This window comes from Ranitomeya imitator, chromosome 5, assembly GCF_032444005.1.
Source record: "Ranitomeya imitator isolate aRanImi1 chromosome 5, aRanImi1.pri, whole genome shotgun sequence".
Lineage (NCBI taxonomy): Eukaryota > Metazoa > Chordata > Amphibia > Anura > Dendrobatidae > Ranitomeya > Ranitomeya imitator.
In genome coordinates this window covers 113,051,288-113,073,834 of record NC_091286.1, presented here as the reverse complement: position 1 = coordinate 113,073,834, position 22,547 = coordinate 113,051,288, and the positions used below count along the sequence as shown (strand labels likewise).

Genomic DNA, 22,547 nt, shown 5'->3' with positions numbered 1-22,547 from the left:
ACTACAGTTTATAACGCAGAGCCGTGAAAATAAAAAATCTTTTTGTTTTCCCACAAAAATTATTTTTTAGCCCCCAGTTTTGTATTTTCCCAAGGGTAACAGGAGAAATTGGTCCACAAAAGTTGTTGTCCAATTTGTCCTGAGTACGCTGATACCCCATATGTTGGGGTAAACTCCTGTTTGGGCACACAGGAGAGCTCGGAAGGGAAGGAGCACTGTTTTACTTTTTCAACGCAGAATTGGCTGGAATTGAGATCGGACGCCATGTCGTGTTTGGAGAGCCCCTGATGTGCCGAAACAGTGGAAACCCCCCAATTATAACTGAAACCCTAATCTAAACACACCCCTAACCCTAATTCCAACGGTAACCCTAACCACACCTCTAACCCTGACACACCCCTAACCCTAATCCCAACCCTATTCCCAACTGTAAATGTAATCTAAACCCTAACCCTAACTTTAGCCCCAACCCTAACTGTAGCCCCAACCCTAACCCTAACCCTAGCCCTAACCCTAGCCCTAACCCTAGCCCTAACCCTAGCCCTAACCCTAACCCTAGCCCTAGCCCTAACCCTAGCCCTAACCCTAGCCCTAATGGGAAAATGGAAATAAATACATTTATTTTTTATTTTTCCCTAACTAAGGGGGTGATGAAGGGGGGTTTGATTTACTTTTATAGCGAGTTTTTTAGCGGATTTTTATGATTGGCAGCCGTCACACACTGAAAGACCCTTTTTATTGCAAAAAATATTTTTTGCAATACCACATTTTGAGAGCTATAATTTTTCCATATTTTGGTCCACAGAGTCATGTGAGGTCTTGTTTTTTGCGGGACGAGTTGACGTTTTTATTGAAAACATTTTTGGGCACGTGACATTTTTTGATCGCTTTTTATTCCGATTTTTGTGAGGAAGAATGACCAAAAGCCAGCTATTCATGAATTTCTATTGGGGGAGGCGTTTATACCGTTCCGCGTTTGGTAAAATTGATAAATCAGTTTTATTCTTCGGGTCAGTGCGATTACAGCGATACCTCATTTATATCATTTTTTTATGGTTTGGCGCTTTTATACGATAAAAACTATTTTACAGAAAAAATAATTATTTTTGCATCGCTTTATTCTCAGGACTATAACTTTTTTATTTTTTTGCTGATGATGCTGTATGGCGGCTCTTTTTTTGCGGGACAATATGACGCTTTCAGCGGTACCATGGGTATTTATATCTGTCTTTTTGATCGTGTGTTATTCCACTTTTTGTTCGGCGGTATGATAATAAAGCGTTGTTTTTTGCCTCGTTTTTTTTTTTTTTTTTTTTCTTACGGTGTTTACTGAAGGGGTTAACTAGTGGGACAGTTTTATAGGTCGGGTCGTTACGGACGCGGCGATACTAAATATGTGTACTTTTATTGTTTTGTTTTTTTTATTTAGATGAAGAAATGTATTTATGGGAATAATATTTTTTTTTTTTTTTTCATTATTTTGGAATATTTTTTTTTATTTTTTTTACACATTTGGAAAATTTTTTTTTTACTTTTTTACTTTGTCCCAGGGGGGGACATCACAGATCAGTGATCTGACAGTTTGCACAGCACTCTGTCAGATCACTGATCTGACATGCAGCGCTGCAGGCTTCACAGTGCCTGCTCTGAGCAGGCTCTGTGAAGCCACCTCCCTCCCTGCAGGACCCGGATCCGCGGCCATCTTGGATCCGGGGCTGGAGGGAGCAGGGAGGGAGGTGAGACCCTCGCAGCAACGCGATCACATCGCGTTGCTCCGGGGGTCTCAGGGAAGCCCGCAGGGAGCCCCCTCCCTGCGCGGTGCTTCCCTGCACCGCCGGCACATCGCGATCATCTTTGATCGCGGTGTGCCAGGGGTTAATGTGCCGGGGGCGGTCCGTGACCGCTCCTGGCACATAGTGCCGGATGTCAGCTGCGATAAGCAGCTGACACCCGGCCGCGATCGGCCGCGCTCCCCCCGTGAGCGCGGCCGATCGGCTATGACGTACTATCCCGTCCAGGGTCAGATAAGCCCAGGGCACCTCGACGGGATAGTACGTCTAAGGTCACAGAGGGGTTAAATCATTTTTCAATAAAGAAGACTTTACATTCAGTGCTAGACTGTGTCCTTAAAGGAGCTGTCCAATCAAGAAAGTAAGTTTTAATTAATAGATCTATATAATCGTCTAATGTCCACTTCCGTCTTTTTGTCTGTCTGTCTGTCTGTCTGTCACGGAAATCCCAAGTCGCTGATTGGTCGCGGCGGCTGGGCGCAACCAATCAGCGACAGGCACAGTCCGGCCGCGAATTGTCCCCTCCCTACTCCCCTCCAGTCAGTGCTCCATCCATACTCCCTTCCAGTCAGCGCCCACACAACATTTTAGCAGTCCATTAATGCTGCCATTAACCCCATGTGACCAACTTTTTACTATTGATGCTGCCTATGCAGCATCAATAGTAAAAACATGTAATGTTAAAAATAATTTAAAAAAAAATCATTATATTCTCACCTTCCGGCGTCCGCGGCAGCCTTTCCCGCTCCTCGCAACTCTCCGGTCCCAAGAATGCATTGCGACAACGACCCGTGATGACGTAGCGGTCTCGCGAGACCGCTACATCATCACATGTTATTGCCCCGAGGTATTACTGGGAATGGAGCATCCCTAAAGGCCTGGGCTGGATCCGAGAGCCACCGGAAGGTGAGTATATAACTATTTTTTATTTAAATTATTTTTTTTAACAGGGATATGGTGCCCACATTGATATATACTACGTGGGCTGTGCTATATACTACGTGGCTGTGCAATATACTATGTGGCTGTGCTATATACTATGTGGGCTGTATTATAAACTGCGTGGGCTGTGCTATATAATACGTGAGCTGTGCTATATACTACGTGGGCTGTTATATACTGCGTGGGCTGTGTCATATACTGCGTGGGCTGTGCTATATACTACGTGGCTGTGTTATATACTGCGTGGGCTGTGCTATATATAGTACGTGCCTGTGCTATATACTATGTGGCTGTGCTATATACTACGTTGCTGTGTTATATACTACATAGCTGTGCTATATACTACGTGCCTGTGCTATATACTACGTGGCTCTGTTATATGCTACGTGGGCTGTGAGACTCTTTCGCCCTCAAAAACCTGCAGCTGGTCCTGGCCTCACTGATTGTTTGCGGCCGGCCGCGACCAATCAGTGACGGGCGCAGTCCGGCCACGAATTGGCTTGGATTTGAACCACGCTTCGCTAATTGGTTGCGCCAGGCCGGCCGAATCCTGTGTATTCATTGCGTTATTCTCAAATCTTCATAAATAAACTACATACATACTCTAGAATACCCGATGCGTTAGAATCGGGCCACCATCTAGTCTTGAATAATAATAATTTGTTGAATTGGATGTGTGAACATTTTTTTCCAATGTTGAGATATTGTTATAAATGTTACCCTGCTATGTAATGTGTATTGGCTGCCCATGTAGAGATGCTGCAGTTCATGGTCAGCACATAACACAGGCCTAAGGAGATAGAATAAGTCACTTATGATAAGTGAGTATAAAGGTGAAACAGGTGCTTACAGCTGCTGCTTTCTGAGGTAACATATCCTTGCCTGAGGTAATACATTTTCTTGTTTTATCACAGGAGTGAGTGTTTCTGCCCTGTCACCAGTCCTGTGAGCTCATGAAAAATCAAGTCGATGACATGCAAACTCAGTGCCTACATCACCGACTTTACTTATGATGAGCACAGAGGGCTGAACACGTGGCAGAAACACTCCCTTTTGTGTTACTTCAGGGAGGGAAATGTGTTACCTCAGAAAGAAGCAACTGTGAGATCCTATTGTCCTATCTGTATACTTACTTATCAAAACTGAATTATGCCATCTCCCCCTGGCCAGAAGCTGTGCTATGTGTCAACAATAACTGGAACATCTCTGCATAATCGGACACAGAAACAAACCAACCACCAGATCCAAGGAAGACCAGACTGGATCATAAGAAATAATATCTTTATTAATTAATTAATTAGCAGCCATATAAGAATATAAAATCAATAACTTTAACAAAAAACATACAAAAAGTGTGCAAAGCAGGACGGCGTATAAAAAATAAATGAAAGGAAACCCATAAGCACAATTAGTGTGATAACCACTTATATAGTTGTGCAAGGTAAACAATTCCCAAAATCGGGGTATAATAATTCCCTGAAAATTTATATATAAAAAATTTTATAGTGGAAAAAACAAGCATATCCTAATAAAAAACCTCCCATAATAATGTGCAATTAATGCATTATCTCAGAACAGGAACATTATTTTTTAACACATCCCATTTTGAAACTTATTATTACAAGATCTATTGATCAAAATGTACTTTGTTTGAGGGACAACCCCTTTAAATGGTGGAGTCCCTGGGTAATTGCCAGTTGGATCATGCAGTCATACCTAACCTATGAAGTCCTACCTAACGGTTTTCTGCTCTATGATGTCACAAAGGTGTTTGAAACAGAAATAGAACTAACAGTGATAACTTGGCAGATGAAGGATAGACTTGTTATATCCAAGCAATGGAATATTGACAGATCCTGCTGAAATGAATTAACAATGGCCTTGTATACCTACTCCTCAGTCATCACATGCATTGTCACTGCACTTATAACAGTTATCAATGGATACAATCGTGAAAGTAAGTCCACTTCTACAAATATTGAGCTAAATATATATTCAAAGGTGAAATCACGCAGGTGTAACAAGTAGCATGCCAAAACAAGAAATGTTGTATACAAGGCCAGAATGTTGAATAAACTGAGAACAAATAGTGAAATCAATTATCTAACTGTTTATGACACACAAGTCAAACTCTGGCCTGAAGGTTGAGTATATTTGGCCCACGAAGTCGGGCAGGTCCCCAGAGTATATTTGGCCTGTGACGCAGGGAGGGTCCCCTGCCCAGCATCCTAGATGCCAATACAGTCAAAAGCAATGATTGTGGAAGGAGCATCTGTAGATGCTCCCTTTCGCTCCCATTATTCCCCCTCTGAGTGACGTCTCAACGCAGCGGGTACAATGATTTTATTACAATGCACCCGCTGTACCAAGATGTGCAGAGGATCTGAAGACACCATGAAGAGACCGGAGCAGATGAAAGAATGGCCAGATGTGAGTTTTCATTTGTTTTAAGTGGGGTTTATTATACTGTATGGAGCACTATGTGGGTCATTATACTGCATGGAGCACTATGTAGGTCCATTATACTGTATGGAGCACTATGTGTGGTCGTTATAATGTATTGAGAATTATGTTCATTTATTTTTTACTAGCTGAAGAGCCCGGTGTTGCCTGGGCATAGTAAATATCTGTGGTTAGTTATAGCACCTCACTTCTCTTATTTTCCCATCACGCCTCTCATTTTCCCAATCACATCTTTTATTTTCCCCCTCACATCTCTCATTTTCTCCCTCACACCTCTCATTTTCTCCCTCACTCCTCTCATTCCCCTCTAACACTTGTCATTTCAACCTCACATCTGTCATTTTCTGATCACTCCACTATTTTTCCTCACTCCTCTCATTTTGCACTCACACCTTTTCATTTTCACCTCACACCTTTCATTTTCACCTCATCACCTCAGTATATACATGTTTGTCATCTCCCTTATATATAGTATACATCTGTATGTCATCTCCTGTATATAGTATATACATGTATGTCATCTCCCCTGTATATAGTATATACCTGCTGTGTGTCATCTCCCCTATATATAGTATATACCTGAATGTCATCTCATTCTATATATACTATATACCTGTATGTCATCTCCTCCTGTATATAGTATATACCTGTGTGTCATCTCCCCTGTATATAGTATATATCTGTGTGTCATCTCCTCCTGTATATAGTATATACCTGCATGTCATCTTCTATATATAGCATATACCTGTATGTCATCTCCTCCTGTATATAGTATATACCTGTAGGTCATCTGCTCCTGTATATAGTATATACCTGTGTGTCATCTCCTCCTGTATATAGTATATACCTGTATGTCATCTCCTCCTGTATATATATATACCTGTATGTCATCTCCTCCTCTATATAGTATATACCTGTGTGTAATCTCCTGTATATAGTATATATCTGTGTGTCATCTCCCCTGTATATAGTATATACCTGTGTGTCATCTCCTCCTGTATTAGACCTCGTTCACACGTTATTTGCTCAGTATTTTTACCTCAGTATTTGTAAGCTAAATTGGCAGCCTGATAAATCCCCAGCCAACAGGAAGCCCTCCCCCTGGCAGTATATATTAGCTCACACATACACATAATAGACAGGTCATGTGACTGACAGCTGCCGTATTTCCTATATGGTACATTTGTTGTAGTTTGTCTGCTTATTAATCAGATTTTTATTTTTGAAGGATAATACCAGACTTGTGTGTGTTTTAGGGCGAGTTTCATTTGTCAAGTTGTGTGTGTTGAGTTGCGTGTGGCGACATGCATGTAGCGACTTTTGTGAGATGAGTTGTGTGTGGCAACATGCGTGTAGCAACTTTTTGTGTGTCGAGTTGCATGTGACAGGTTAGTGTAGCAAGTTGTGTGCAGCAAGTTTTGCGCATGGCGAGTTTTATGTGTGGTGCCTTTTGAGTATGTGCAAGTTTTGTGTGAGGCAACTTTTGCATGTGTTGCAACTTTTGTGCATGTGGCAATTTTTCCGCTTGTGCAAGTTTTGCGTGTGGTGAGTTTTCCATGAGGTGAGTTTTGCACTTGTGGCGAGTTTTGCAAGAGCCTAGTTTCTGCATGTGGCGAGTTCTGCGCATGGCGAGTTTTGAGTGGCGACTTTTGTGTTTCGACTTTTATGTGGCGAGGTTGGTGTATTTGTGGTGAAATGTGTGCTGAGGGTAATATGTGTTCAAGCACGTGGTAGTGTGTGGCGCATTTTGTGTGTGTGTTCATATCCCCGTGTGTGGTGAGTATCCCATATCGAGGCCCCACCTTAGCAACTGTACAGTATATACTCTTTGGCGCCATCGCTCTCATTCTTTAAGTCCCCCTTGTTCACATCTGGCAGCTGTCAATTTGCCTCCTACACTATTCCTTTCATTTTTTCCCATTATGTAGATAGGGGCAAAATTGTTTGGTGAATTGGAAAGCGCGGGGTTAAAATTTCACCTCACAACATAGCCTATGACGCTCTCGGGGTCCAGACGTGTGACTGTGCAAAATTTTGTGGCTCTAGCTGCGACGCCTCCAACACTTTTCCTTTCACTTTTTCCCCATTATGTAGATAGGGGCAAAATTGTTTGGTGAATTGGAAAGCACGGGGTTAAAATTTCGCCTCACAACATAGCCTATGATGCTCTCGGGGTCCAGACGTGTGACTGTGCAAAATTTTGTGGCTGTAGCTGCGACGGTGCAGATGCCAATCCCGGACATACATATACACACACACACACACACACACATTCAGCTTTATATATTAGATTTATTTTAATTACGTATATAGCGCTATTAATTCCACAGTGCTTTGCAGACATTATTGCCACGGTCCCCATTGGGGCTCTCAATCTAAATTCCCCATCAATTTGTCTTTGGAGTGTGGGAGGAAACTCACACAAACACAAGGAGAACATACAAACTCCTTACAGATGTTGTCCTTGGTGGGATTTGAACCCAGGACCCCAGCACTGCAAGGCTGCAGTGCTAACCATTGAGGCCATTATACTGCATGTAGCACTATATGGAACCCATTGTACTGTATGGAGGACTATGTGGGCTCATTATATTGGATGAGGCACTATGTGGTGCTCTTTATACTGTATGGAGCACTATGTGAGGCCATTATGCTGTATGGAAGGCAATGCAAGGCCCCATTATACTGTATGGAGGACTATGTCGGGCACATTATACTGTATTGAGCACTTTTTGTGGCCAATTTACTGAATGGAGCACTATGTGGGGAAAATATGCTGTATAAAAGGCAATGTGTGGCCCCGTTATACTGCATGGAGGACTATGTAAGGCCCATTATACTGTATGGAGCACTTTTTGTGGCCATTATACTGTATGGAGGGCTTTGTGGGTATTACAGTTGGAGAATCACACTGTGATGGCTTCACAATTATATGTCACAGTAGTTGAGGTAGGGGGGTACAGTAGGATAATCATACCGTGCACGTGGAGGAATTCACTGCGGGGGTATCATACCGTGTTTGGGGGCACTTTTGTTTGCATCATACTTTATTAGCTGTATTATTCAAGTCTTTTTGTCCCTTTAATTACATATTTAAATTAGGCCATTGAGCCATATGCTTTTTACATAACATATTATTCAAATATTTTATTCTAGAATCTATTCATTAAAATGTTTGCTGTTTGTGAGACAACCCCTAAGTTCATCATTACATTTGATGATAATAAAAAACTTCCTCAATTGTAGACATTTTTTAAATAAATATCAAGGTTGGCCAGTGACTTTGTCCAAACTTTTAATTTTGGCCCTCTGTGTATTTGAGTTTGACATCCCTGGTCTATGGAAACACAATGTCCTAGATAAACTGACATTTACTGACATGCTTTAGAATATGTATTTGTGTGTAAATCATGGTAAAATTGTATTCATCACCCCTTTCTGACATGAAAGTCATTCTTTCTTCAAGACTGTGGCGTACGACCCCTGGTTGCAGCATATGGAGGCATGCGGATTGTGGGTGGAGTGGATGCTCAACCAGGAGCATGGCCATGGCTTGTGAGCATTCAGCTCCCAAGTCGAAGTGGTCATCGACACTCTTGTGGAGGAACACTACTGAATCATTTGTGGGTGTTAACAGCAGCACATTGCTTCAAAGCCAACAAGAGGTAAGGAAGACTTTCAAGAAGTTAATTCATAGCGATGAAATAACAATATTAAGACCTGAGGAGTAAAATCTTATAATCATATATTGTCAGAAAAGGTCAGTTTGCGATGTGCACCACCCTTTCATGTAAATTCTGACATGCAGAATTTAAAATAGTCGTACCCAACATTACACAGTCATGTGTACATAAGGCATTAAGGTGGAACGTCGATTCATTAAGTACAGAGTGCACCATGTATACACATGAAACTCTTCAAGCCATTGACTTCTTTTCTATTTCAAATGACAAATTAAAATATTGGGGAAAATCCTAGCAAGGTGAAACCTAACTCACAACATAGTCAGCATGCCAATTGTTTTTATAAGAAAAGTGTTTATGTGTTTTGTGAGTATATGGATCAAAGAATTTTTCTCTTATTTAAAGGGAATCTGTCAGCAGGTTTTTGCGATTTTGCAGGTTTAGCCCATTACTCGGACAAGGCATTGCCATTTTCCATATCTCCCCGTATAAAATAACAACACCTCCGATGCCTTCGTCATTGCTGGGTCTCTCGAGACTCATGTGACATTGTTATGCAAAGTGAACCCTGCAGTCAATCAGCGGCCACTTCACTCTCGCTTCCTTTGGATGTTAGTGATATCTAGAGGAATTCAGAGAGCAGCAGCTCTCACATCTTCAGGGTGTCAGGAAGTGAGAGTGAAGTGGATGGTGATTGTTATGCCACGTGCACCCAATGTCACTCAAGTCTTGGGAGACCCAGTGCTAAAATCTGAAGAACAGCGTCGGCACCGAAGGTGTGTACAGGCTGGGGTTTGGTTTTTTTTCATACAGTGGCATGCAAAAGTTTTCAAATTCCTCATCAAAATTACTGATATTGTGAACAGTTAAGCCAGTTGTAGATGAAATGATCTCTAAAAGGCGTAAAGTTAAAGAAAACACAATTTTCTGTATTTTAGGCAAAAAAAAATGTAATTTTTTTCATTTTAAAACTTAAAAAATGGAAAATGAGCCAATGCAAAAGCTTTGAGCGCCCTTGGAGATTTGTGTGCTTAGATAACTTTGACCAAAGGTTTCAGACCTTAATTAGCCTGTTGGAGTTATGACTTGTTCACCATCATCATTAGGAAAGGTGATGCAAATTTCCCAGCTTTATTAAAATCCAGCCTCCTTTAACCTTGTGCTAAAAAAACAGCAGCCATGGGTTCTTCTAAGCAGCTGCCTAGCACTCTGAAAATAAAGACGGTGGAAGCAAAGCAACCAAGCAGGAGAAGGCTGTAAGAAGATAGAGCATTTTCAAGTTTCCCATTCCTCAGTTTAAAATGTAATTAAGAAATGGCAGTTAACAGGAACAGTGGAGGTCAAGATAAGGTCTGGAAGACCAAGCAAAATTTCAGTGAAAGCTGCTAGTAGGATTGCTAGGAAAGCAAACCACAACCCCCTGCAAAAGACCTTCAGAAACATTTAGTAGACTATATAGTTGTGGTACATTGTTCTACTGTTCAGAGACAAATATAGCCTTTATGGAAGAGTTGATCAGAAGAAAACCTCACCTGTGTCCTCACCATAAAATTCAGCGTCAGACGTATGCAAAAGAACATCTAAACAAACCTGATGCATTTTGAAAAGAAGTCCTGTAGACTGATGTGGTTAAAAAAGAACTCTTTGGCCACAATGATCAAAGGTATGTGTGAAGAAAAAAGAGCACCGAATTTCAGCAAAAGAACATCTCGACAACCATTAAGCAGGGCGATGGATCAATCATGCTTTGGAGTTGTGTTGCCGCCAATGGCACGTGGAAGATTTCACAAGTAGAAGGAAGAATGGATTCAATGAAATTTCAACAAATTCTCGATGCAAACATTAAATCTGTAAAATAGCTGAAGTTGAAAAGAGGATGATCCTAAACACACGTCAAAATCCACAATAGACTACCTCAAAAGAAGCTGAAGGTTTTACAATGGCACTCATAGTCCCCTAATCTAAACAAGATTGAAAATCTGTGACCTAAAATAGCAGTGCATGGAAGACGACACAGGAATCTCACAGAACTGGAAGAATTTTCTAAAAAAAGAATGGATGAAAATCCCTCAAACAAAAATTGAAAGACTCTTGTCTGGCTACAAAAATTGTTTACAAGCTCTAATACTTTCAAAACTGGGTGCTACTAGGTACGTGCACAGTGCCAAAACTTTAGCATCAGCCCATTTGGGTTGGAAAATAGGAAAAAAATATTTTTAAATAAAATGGTGGTGCGCACCTTATAATCCGCTTTTTTACGGTAGCTTACCTAGCTGGCGGCAATGGTGTAATGGGGTCCCAGGTGGTAGGGTCACTTCTACAGGAGGTCGGCAGCAGCATGAGTGGGATGTACTTTGTAAAGATCCAATATGCCAGACATGAGAAATCTAGCACGGGCATATGCAAGATAGGCTGAAAGTGCATTGTGGGCGTGTCAATTAACTTGGAAAAAGCAGTCCGAGAGCAATGAAACACCCCTATGCACTATAAGTCTGATTTGCATATGGTGTCTATACTATATTTCTCATGACTTGCACATCAGATATATACAAAAAAAATAATTTTTATTGGGGAACAAGTGCCGCTACGTAATGTAAGAAATACCAACAGGTTCCTTTTCAGACTCAAAATCTCTCAGATTTATTTCCTTGCTAGCTGATATCCTGCACAAATGTATGTGGGTAAGGCCATAATTATTCAGGCCCATACAGACTTCCATTTTTTTCTCATACATAAATGTTTTGGAACAGACTTTAATCTGTATTTGGTCAGTAGTTTTTACCATTAGTTTTAGCATATTTTCTTGTATGCAAAGAAAAAATAAGTCATGGAGGTTTCTCAAGGTGTGTAATATAGAAAAAGCACCACTGTTAAGGTATGTTTCCACGTTCAGGAAACGCTGCGTGGGGCCGCAGCGTCAAACACGCAGCGTCCAGATGTTCCAGCATAGTGGAGGGGATTTCATGAAATCCCGTCTCCACTATGCGTGGTAACACGCATCCGGCGGCCCTGCGACTCCGGACATGCGGCATATCTTTTAAGATCGCAGCATGTCCGTTTACCTTGCGGCGACGCTGCGTCGCCGCAAGGTATAACACAGGGCCCTATGTGTGGGGTGCGATGATCCCGGATGTGTGCTATGAACACATCCGGCATCATCGCGTCACAGAAGGGGGCAGAGCTTAGCGTGGAGCGGGTTTGCCGCTCCAACCAATCCGCCGGCCATTCTGAAGGTGGACACGTACCGTAATACTGCACACCACGTCATATGTACAAAAATGCAAAAAGAAGCTTTTATTAATACAACACACATAAGTTAAAACATAACTAAAAATGCAACACAGCAAGGCCCCTGACGAAGCTCTATCTGGAGGGCGATACGTGTGGGGCCTTGTTCCTAGGTCCGTCCACCTGGTTCATGGGAGACCTGCCCCTGCCAATATCTACAAACGGGTAATCTATACTCTATTCTGATCTCTAGGGTTTCTGCTTCCTGGGCCTTTTTGTTCATTCACACACGTTTCCCGGCCAGGGGCTGTTCAGCCCTGGGAATGTTTGTGCTCCATTCCTCCTTTTGTAGGATATATACATTTTTGTTGGAGTCATACTTTGGTTACGGGTTATAAAGCTCAGATTAGCAGTCCCATGAGCCAGTAGTTGTATAGGCTATGTTTAGGCATTATATTATGTATGAATTGTTATGCGGATATTATTTCTAATGGACCGGGTTCTTTGCTGTGTTGCATTTTTAGTTATGTTTTAACTTATGTGTGTTGTATCAATAAAAGCCTCTTTTTACATTTTTGTACATATGAGGTGGTGTGCAGTATTACAGTGGTGCTTTTTCTATATTACACAATTTGGCATTCACCATTGTTTGCACCCCGTTTTGACTTTGATTTATAATCATGATATGGTAGTGCGCCAGGTGCCTTTCTTGTCTGTACGGAGGTTTCTCAAGGTTCTCCTAATAGTCACTGAAAAACTGACAGCAGCTTTTCACGGACCCATACACATAAATGTGTGATTTTGATCTTTGACGTTCCACTTTGGATTAGCTCCACCGAAATGGGCATAACTGGGGAGGAGTCGGGCGGAGGTAGGGCTGCGCCATCTATTGAACTTACATATGCGGGCATTTTGCAATGCCAGAAATGCTACTCCAATCCCTGACAGGATCTGCTTGTCTGCTATTTACATGCACTAGTCTGGTCCATAAATTGGACCATTGTAGCACAAGCTGAAACAGACATAAGGTCCATGTGCTAAATAGTCCATGTGAACTGACACACAGGCTAACATTGGGTCCGTATGCTGTCCATTGTCACATTGTTCTGAACGTATCTCTCACAACACTGTTGTCGTTATACCCGGGGCCAGGGGCTCCTTCCCTGTTCCTAACACTAAGACTGCGCTAACTATCCCTGCTCCCTGGACTAGTTCAGATGGTGAAGATGCCGGGGCCACATATCTTGCTGAACTCTTTAATTAGCCTTATATCTGTCCCCCTTCCCCACCGAAGGAAGTGAGGAGTAATAGTGTATTTATATACACAAACCAGACTAACAAGGGGGATTTCCAGCGATAAAGGAAAATTGCAAACATCCAAATATGCACGCAAAACAACAGAGAGGAACACCAGCGAGGAAAACCAAATAGAGAGAATGAGGATCTGGACACTGCCGAAACACCAAGCAAAAGTCACAGAACAATACTCCAAATGCCTTTACCAACAATCTTGACCTCCACTCCACACCAGGCAGTATAAAACTAATACTGGCCATCCAGTTTGCCAGAGGCTAGTATATATAGGAGAGGGGAGTGGTCAACACTGAACAGCTGAGATCATTCAAGCAGGAATATTCACAGACTCTAAGCTGAACATTTTAATCCCTGCACTGCTAACAGAAACCAGCACTGTTTAATATGAAGTAAAAGCGCTTCTAATCAGTACAGGAGTACGTGAAATCAGATGCTGTGTGTGTGTGTGTAACTAAATAATTCTTTTTTAAACTTTAAAGGTCTGTGCCCAAATGGAAAATAGTCATAGGCGGTCACCAACTATCTGAGCCTTCTGAAGATGTGCAGATACGTTCAATCAAGTTATATATTGAACATGAGAATTACAACCCACGCATAGAGGCTTCAGATATTGCCCTTATAGAGCTAAATTCAACAGTGCAATATAATGACTATGTGCAGCCAGCCTGCTTACCTACTGCCACCATGGACATCACAACATTCCTGCCGTGCTACATAGGTGGCTGGGGAGTCATGGCTGAGAATTGTAAGTAATAACCATCGCATATAATTCCTCTGTAAAGTTATTATGGCACCTAGTTCACCAAATATGGGACAATTAACAAGATTTAGTAGGAGACTTCTTAAAGGGGCTGGTTAGCTTAGAGAACCGATTTTCACATACCCTGTTAGGAATTCTGAATTAATAGAGGGGGGGGGGGGGGTCCTCAGTTCAAGATCCTTATGTCTTGAGTGGTTGTAAAGAACTTTTCTTTCTTTCTCTGGAGGGTGTGTGCTGCCCTGCATTGTACGTACAACCTACTCATTTGAATGTTGATTGTGTAACACTTAATTCCCTTTGGTGGCACATCAGGAGAATTGGTTTTCTCCTAGATGACATCTGATGGTTGGGTATCACAGTATAACATTTGGTTATCAGTCTAAGCAATAGACCCTTCAAAAAATAATGGCTCTCCGTGGTGGAGAACCCCTTTAATAGTCTGTTTGGTACAATTTCACAAGTTTCTATAACTTACATATTCCATATGCACTCCAAGAGCAATATATTTTGAAGTACACCCCTTTATCCACATGCATTCCCTGCTTCACACAGTATTTCCTCTGTAAGAGCAGCAGCTTGATCCATTCCCAGTATTCTTAGAGGATTGGAGCACGTACTGAACCAAACAATTTTTTTTGCTTGGAAGTCTGTCTATTGCACCCATCACAGGTCCTGAGGTGAGCAAGCCCTAAGATGTAGAAAGGGACTGCCCATTGCATTTTCAGTTGGTATTTAGGTAACGATACTCTATGCCATAAGTGAACAGAGCTATTACGAAGAACAATATTGCCTCTAAGAAAAGGGCCATGCACTACGTTGGGAAGGAGATCCTGAACATGTGGACTGTTTTATATAATTTACTGATGTTACCCGTAATACAGCCCAATAATGATACAGACTATTACACCTTTATATAGCTGCAGAAACGGCAGATATTCTGCAGGAGGCCAAAGTGAACCGGGTTAATCTCCAAAGATGCAACAGCTCTCGTTGGTATAACGGTGCGATATGGAACTACAACCTATGTGCTGGATATGAGGAAGGTGGAATTGACAGTTGCCAGGTAGGACTTAAAATAATCAGAACGTGTACCAATATTTCTTGCTTTAAATCACATTATTAGTATTAATGACAATTTAGCACATTTTAGTAATGGTAGGGAGATAAATTCCAGCATCTACATGTTCACAAAAACACTCTGTATTAAACTAATATTAACCCTTTCGTGCCCGGGCCTATTTTTTGTCTTCGTGACCGAGGCAATTTTTACAATTCTGATCACTGCCACCTTTATGAGGTCATAACTCTGGAAAGCTTCAACGGATCCTGGTGATTCTGAGACTGTTTTGGCGTAACATATTGTACTTTATGATAGAGGTAACGTTTCTTCGATATGACTTGTGTTTATTTGTGAAAAAAATGGAAATTTAGTGAAAATCTTGAAAATTTTGCAATTTTCCAACTTTTAATTTTTATGCCCTTAAACCAGAGAGTCACATCACACAAAATAGTTAATAAATAACATTTCCCACATGTCTACTTTACATCAACACAATTTTGGAACCAACATTTTTTTTTTGTTAGGAAGTTATAAGGGTTAAAAGTTGACCAGTGATTTTTCATTTTTTCAACAAATTTTACAAAAACATTTTTTTTAAGGGACCACCTCACATTTGAAGTGACTTTGAGGGGCCTGTATGAAAGAAAATACCCAAAAGTGACACCATTCTAAAAACTGCAGCCTTTAAGGTGTGCAAAACCACATTCAAGAAGTTTATTAACCCTTCAGGTGCTTCACAGGAATGAATGGAATGTGGAAAGAAAAAATGTTTACTTTTCTTTCACAAAAATTTTCCTTTAGACCTATTTTTTTTTACTTTCACAAGGGTAACAGGAGAAAATGGACCATACATTTTGTTTTGCAGTTACTTCTGAGCATGCCGATACCCCATATGTGGGGGAAATCTAATGTTTGGGCGCACGGCAGAGCTCAGAAGGGAAGGAGCGCCATTTGACTTGTTGAATGTAAAATATGCTGGAATAATTAGTGGTTTCCATGTCACGTTTGGAGAGCCCCTGATGTGCCTAAGCAGTGGAAACCCCCCACAAGTGACACCATTTTGGAAACTAGACCCCATAGGGAACTTATCTAGATCTGTATTGAGCACCTTGAACCCACATTTTTCCGAAATACATCTTTTTAGCTCCATATCTTGCATTTTTTTATAAAGGTAACAGGAGAAATTGCACCATACAGTTTGTTGTGCAATTTCTCCTGAGCACGCTGATCCCCCGTATGTGGGGGAATACTACTGTTTGGGCACATGGCAGGGCTCAGAAGGGAAGGAGCACCATTTGTGAACTTTTTGAATATAAAATATGCTAGAATAATTAGCAGCTGCCATGTCGCCCCTCAAGTAATTTATCTAGATGTCTGGTGAGCACCTTGAACCTCTAGGGGCTTCAAAGAATTTTATAATATTGAGCCGTCAAAAAAAAAAACAAAAAAAAAAAAAACATTTTTACCACAAAAATGCAATTTTAGCCCCCACTTTTTTATTTTCACAAGGGTAGCAAGAAAAATGGACCCCAAAGTTTGTTGTGCAATTTCTCCTTAGTATGCCAATACCCAGTATGTATGTGTGTATGTGGTGGAAAACTACTGTCTGGGAACACGGCAGGGCATGAGAGGGAAGGAGCGCCATATTACAGTGCAGGTTTGGCTGCATTGGTTTGAGGTGGCCATGTCACATTGGCAGAGCCCCTGAGGTGCCAGAACAGCAGAAACCCCCGTAAGTGACCCCATTTTACAAACTACACCTCTTAGTGAGTTCATCTAGGGGTGCAGTGATCATATTGACATCACAAGTGTGTCACAGAATTTGATACCATTGGGCAGTGAAGAAAAAATAATTACATTTTTACCTAAAAAAAAAATGTGTTTTAGCCCCAGATTTTACATTTTCACGCTGGGAAATGGGCAAAATGGTACCAAAATATGTTACACAATTTCTTCTGAACTTGGCAATAGCCCATATGTGGCCATACAGTACTGCTTAGCCACACAGCAAGACTCTGGAGGGACGGAGCGCTATTTGACTCTTGGAGAACAAATTATTATAGAATAGTTTCAACACAGTCTCTATAAAGAGCCCCTAAGTGCCAGAAAAGCAGACTCTCCCCTCAACTGACCCCAGCTTGGAAATTATACCCCTTTAGGAATTCATCTACATGTGTAGTGATGATTTTGACTTCATGAGTGTTTTCTAGAAACAGGCAGCAGTGGATGTTGCTGAGTGAAAAATGCAAACTGCCGTTGGAGTGACCAGTACGTTGTAGTCACAAGTACGTTATGCCCAGCCCGTGCTTCTTGATACATGCACCCATAAATTAGGCGGGCTCTCATCACAACAGAAATGCCAAACATGTGGATGATATATGTGGTTTAGGTACACTGTGGGGCTCAGAAGGAAGGAGGGCATTTAAATTTGAGAGCACAGAATTTCTTATAGGGGGGGGGGGGAGTAGCCATAATGCTTTTCCAGAGCCTTTGTACTAGCAGTATCGTGGAAGCCTCCTATATTTCCGTTAACAGATGACAGACCTGAGTGGGGTCTTGCTTTTTTTGTGGAATGAGTTGAAGCTTTTATTTGGAACATTTTACATAACGTTTGGGATCACATTTATCTGGTGCTCTACGCTGACCACTTACTTTGGGGTTTCTATCTAAATCTCTGAGTGACATTACAGATGAAACCCCCGATCCATTCACTATGATGAGGCAGCATAGTTACTCTGGACTCCGTCTGGCCTCTGTTCAGCGGTGTACTTCTTTTCAGAAGTGAACAAAACTGGCTGACTGCGTGTTTATGTATGACTCAAAAGACGGACACCACTGAATCACAGGTCTTATGGTATCCACAGTGTCTCCATCTGCCTCATTATAGGGAATCATCCGTCGGGGGTTCCGTCTGAATCACGTATTTCAGAGATTTAAACGGAAAACCCGCTGTAAGCACTCAGCGCAATCCACGGGATAAATGGGCACCGAGCCTTACTGCGATCTTTGGGAGGCAGAATGAAAAAAAATCAACAGCAGGTGAAGAATTGGTTTTATTTATTTTTTTACGCTGTTCCTCGTGCGGTGTAAGTGATTAGGCGACTTTATTCTTCGGGCCGGAGCACTTACAGCGATACCAGATTTATATCAGGTTTTTATGTTTGGCTGCTGTCACACACAATTATTTTTTCTATAAAATAGTTTTTATTGTGAAAAGACAGCAAAACTTTAAAAAATATATATATAGGTGGTATCGCTGTAATCCTACTGACCCGAAGAATAAAGCTGCCTTATTAATTCTACTACACACGGGACGTCATTAAAAAAAAAAAAAAAACAATTACTGAATTCCTGGTGTTTGATCATTTTGCCTCCCAAAACTCAGTTTTAGAAAGCGATCAAAAAATGTAATGTGCCCGAAAATGGTACCAATAAAAACATCAGCTTGTCCAGCAAAAAACAAGCCGTCACATGACTGTCTGCCGAAATATGAAAAAATTATAGCTCTCAAAATATGGTGATGCAAAAACTTGTTTTTGCAATAAAAGGCGTCTTTTTGCATTGCTTTATTCTGAAAGCTATAACTTTTTATTTTTCTGCTGTTGGAGCTGTATGGTGGCTTTTTTTTGTGGGACAAAATGACATTTTCAGCGGTACTATATTTATTTTGATATGACTTTTTGATCACGTTTTATTCTACTTTTTGTTTGTCAGCATGATGATAAAGCAGCAATACCAAATATGTAAACCTTTTTTTGTTTCTACACGCATTTATTGGGTTCATTTTTTTTTTTTTGTTTTTATGTTGTGAATTTGTTTTAATAGTTTTAAAACATTTTTTTAACTTTTTTTTTTACTTAGTCCCTGTATTTTTATTTGTCTGATCATTGGTCTCTAACAATGCAATACACATGTATTGCATTGCAAGAGACCTGCTAGTTTTACACAGGCAGATCATCTGTTAGACTCAGCTGAAGACCCGGAGGTCATCACGTGACCTGCGGCTGCCATGACAACGCGGGATTCCCCGTCATGTGTTCAGATCTCATCATGGGGGGCGTCAGAGGTAAGCATAGCAGGGGTCTTCCTTTGCTATCTTCTAAATGCCTAGAAGATAGCAAAGGGTTAACATCATTGGGACCTGATCTAATCAGGTCCCGATGATGTCACCTGTCAGAGCAACGGCTCTGCACTGGAATCGCAGCTCTTGCAGGACCCTGGGGGTGCTGAGTGCTGCGAGACCACCAACCGTAGAGAAACGTCGGTGCTGCACAAAGCCCTGCTAGCGCCGACATTTATCTACCATTGGCGGTCACGAAGCGGTTAAAAAGGTCACAACTCCAGTGTAACGCTGGTGGGTGTAGACCCAATGTGCCAGGTACCACTCCAGAGCATTCCCCAGGACTGCAACAGTTGACCGAAGAGTCAGAGTCATGGATATGCGGTACAGAGGGGCGAGACAGAGGCATAGTCAAGTGATCCGAGGTCGGGGCAGGCAGAACAGGATCAGAAAAAATAACCGAGGTCCAGATCGGAGAGGTCAGGCAGGACGAGAAACAGGCCGGGATGTTAACAAGAAGCGGAATATAGATGAATGCATACACGTTTGTTGCCAGAGCAGGAACCAACATTCTGGTGGGGAGTAGTAGGTGAAGCTGCCTAATAAAGGCCCTGCTAGCATGGGATAGGCTGAGGCACTTTATCTCTGCAGGACACGGCAGGGTTAAATTCCTGCAGAGACCGACCATGTTATCCTAAGGCTAGATGGATACCACATGTAAGTGCAACAGTGCTAAGGAGTGCAGGAGAAAACAAATTTAGCAGAATGGCCTGCCGCAGGGAGAAACTGCACGGTGAGTGGAGCAGCGCTGAGAAGACATGCAAGTTGCCGCCATTACATCCGGTAACCGGCTGTTACAAGCAAACGCAATTCAGACTGTTGTCTTTAATCACTGCAAGATTTGTATGTTGGAATTTATCTCCTTACCTTTTTCCTGTAGCACTGAAGGTTTCCTCTGAAGGGATCTTCCATATGTTGGTGAGCTGATCTGTTTTTCCTATTTTGTTTCAACATTTTAATAATGTTTTGCTACTTACAGGGTGACAGCGGAGGACCCTTAATGTGCAAGGATGAAGCGACTTCTAAATATTATGTGATTGGTGTCACAAGTTGGGGCAGTGGCTGTGCCCAGTCAAAGAAGCCAGGCGTGTACACAAACACCCAGTATTTTTTAGAATGGATCCATGAAAAGTTGTCAAGAACCATATCAACTATAACTACACCAAATTCGGAAACTATGACATCTACTGCGGTTATTAAAAGAAAAAACTTGCTCAATAAAACTCTAGTTCAGGAACTGAAACACAATTTCACTGGGCCACCTCCACGCCACGTACACGGTAAGCAAAGGATAGAAGTATCCAGTAAAGTAAAAGGAAAGCCCTAAGCCTATGGTCAGCCACCATCACATCCCAGGACAGAATAGTTTCTGAAAACAAATTATCTAATAAATACAAATTTTTGCATTCTATGTCTATGGGTCATGATTACCTTGCTACTCTAAAGAGTGAATCCTCATGTCCTATATCCCGGGCCTCTAGGCTTAGGTATAGGGAAAGTAAAATATTCTGTGGTCTTTCACAGATGAAAGGGAGCCAAGCCATGCTTAAAGGGGTTGTCCACCAATAGGACAACCCCTCCTTGAACTAAATGTTTCGCCATGATAAAATAATTAAGCCTATACTCACCTCCCATGCTGGCGCCATTCCCGCATTGTTAGCACTGGCTCTCCCAGGACTGTGAGGCGGTGTTGTGACACGTGACCTTGTCGCCCAATCAGCTTTGTCGTTACTGTCTCCGCCTGCGGACAAACTGAATATGAAGAGGATGCCAGGGATCAGCTGCTGCCTGAACTTCCTCTTCATGTTCAGTTTGTCCAAAGGCGGAAACTGTGACGCCAGCGCTGATTGGGCGACAGCATCACATGTCACAACACACACAGGAGAGCCCCGGAAAGAGCGAGTGCCAACACCGCTGCTACAGAGCTGGCATGGCAGGTGAGTATAGGCTTTATAATTTTAATCTGGGCAAAATATTTAGTTCAAGAAGGGGTTGTCCTAGTAGTGGACAACCCGCTTAATAAAAATGCTTTAAAAGGGAATCTGTCAGCAGGTTTTGCCACCTAATCCGAGAGCAGCGTAATGTAGAGACAGAGACCATGATTCTAGCTATATGTCACTTACTCGACTCGTTCCTGTAGTTTTAATAATGTCTCTGTTTTATCAGCAGATTATCACTAGAGTACTAGTAAACCTGCTGACATGTAGTCCTCCATATTTATGAGTTCTTTATGACCCAGGCCTCACCACCGATTGGCAGCTTCCTGCCTATGCACAGTGTATACAGAAAGCTGCCAATCAGTGGTGTGGGGGAGGTTATACAGAGCTCAGCATTCAGAGAAATTGTAGATCTGTAGCAGATAAACCAGTGATTTTATCAAAACTGCATCGAGTCCAGTAGTTGACACACCACTGGAGTCAAGGTCTCTGTTCCTGTTCTCAGATGAGATGGCAAAAACCTTGGGACACATTCGATTTAAAGGGAGTCTTTTCACTAAGTGAGTTTAACCTGTTGGGATATTTGATCGCACGGCTTCCAAGCAAAAGGAGCCATTCTGATCAGCTAATGTGTTAACAGAACAGGTGTCATCAAAACTGTACAGTCCCTAAAATAAATGTTGAATATGAAGTCTATGTATAAGCTGTATACATGCCATGTTTCACGTACCAGAGTATATCCTGCACAAGTTCAAAATCTAATGTACGCCAGAGTAATGTCAAAAGAGTAACACTTAGTTTAGTAACCTGTATGGTATATATTTCCATGCAGTAGAGATGGGGTGGTGAACCTTTTTTCTGCCAAGGGCCATTTGGATATTTATAACATCCTTGAGGGGCAGAACAAATCACGTGCTAACTCTGCCCACAAAGTATGTCTTGACGCTGGCACTGGTGTCAGGACAATCTTTCATTGCACGCGCCTCAGCGTTCAGCAGTGAACATTGCATGAGCGTGCTCACAGAGCAAAAAGAAATGAAAGGGCAGGTGACCGTCAACATACAGCTGCCGGCCCAAGCACTGCGGTCCCCAGGAATCTGTCTGAGGGCCGGATAAAAGGTCATTGAGGGCCCCAGTGGTTCTGAGGTTCCCCACTTGTCACGGGTCAGTAGCAGGATATCACGGGGCTAGGGGCTCCTTCCCTATCCCTCAAGCAAGGGATACTTGGATTACTTCTGATGATGAAGATG

The 22,547-nt window shown here is 42.0% G+C and overlaps 2 protein-coding genes across 2 annotated transcripts in view; one reads left to right on the top strand and one right to left on the bottom strand.

The window, feature by feature from the left end:
- Positions 1 to 22,547, bottom strand: part of LOC138681523 (interferon-induced, double-stranded RNA-activated protein kinase-like) — a 167,733-nt gene that overhangs the window by 33,185 nt on the left and 112,001 nt on the right. The gene's annotated exons all lie outside the window — the stretch shown is intronic.
- LOC138681524 (acrosin-like) lies at positions 13,982 to 20,766 on the top strand. Its single transcript, XM_069769102.1, has 3 exons — positions 13,982 to 14,165; positions 15,098 to 15,243; positions 20,340 to 20,766. The coding sequence occupies exons 1-3, from the start codon at positions 14,105 to 14,107 to the stop codon at positions 20,685 to 20,687; spliced, it is 555 nt and encodes a 184-aa protein (XP_069625203.1). The 5' UTR covers positions 13,982 to 14,104; the 3' UTR covers positions 20,688 to 20,766.

Excerpts from the sequence above, each read along its gene's own strand:
- LOC138681524 (XM_069769102.1), top strand. The coding sequence starts at position 14,105 with ATGGACATCACAACATTCCTGCCGTGCTACATAGGTGGCTGGGGAGTC. Across the intron at positions 14,166-15,097 it reads GGGAGTCATGGCTGAGAATT|CTGCAGAAACGGCAGATATT; the intron begins GTAAGTAATAAC and ends ACCTTTATATAG. Across the intron at positions 15,244-20,339 it reads GTGGAATTGACAGTTGCCAG|GGTGACAGCGGAGGACCCTT; the intron begins GTAGGACTTAAA and ends TGCTACTTACAG.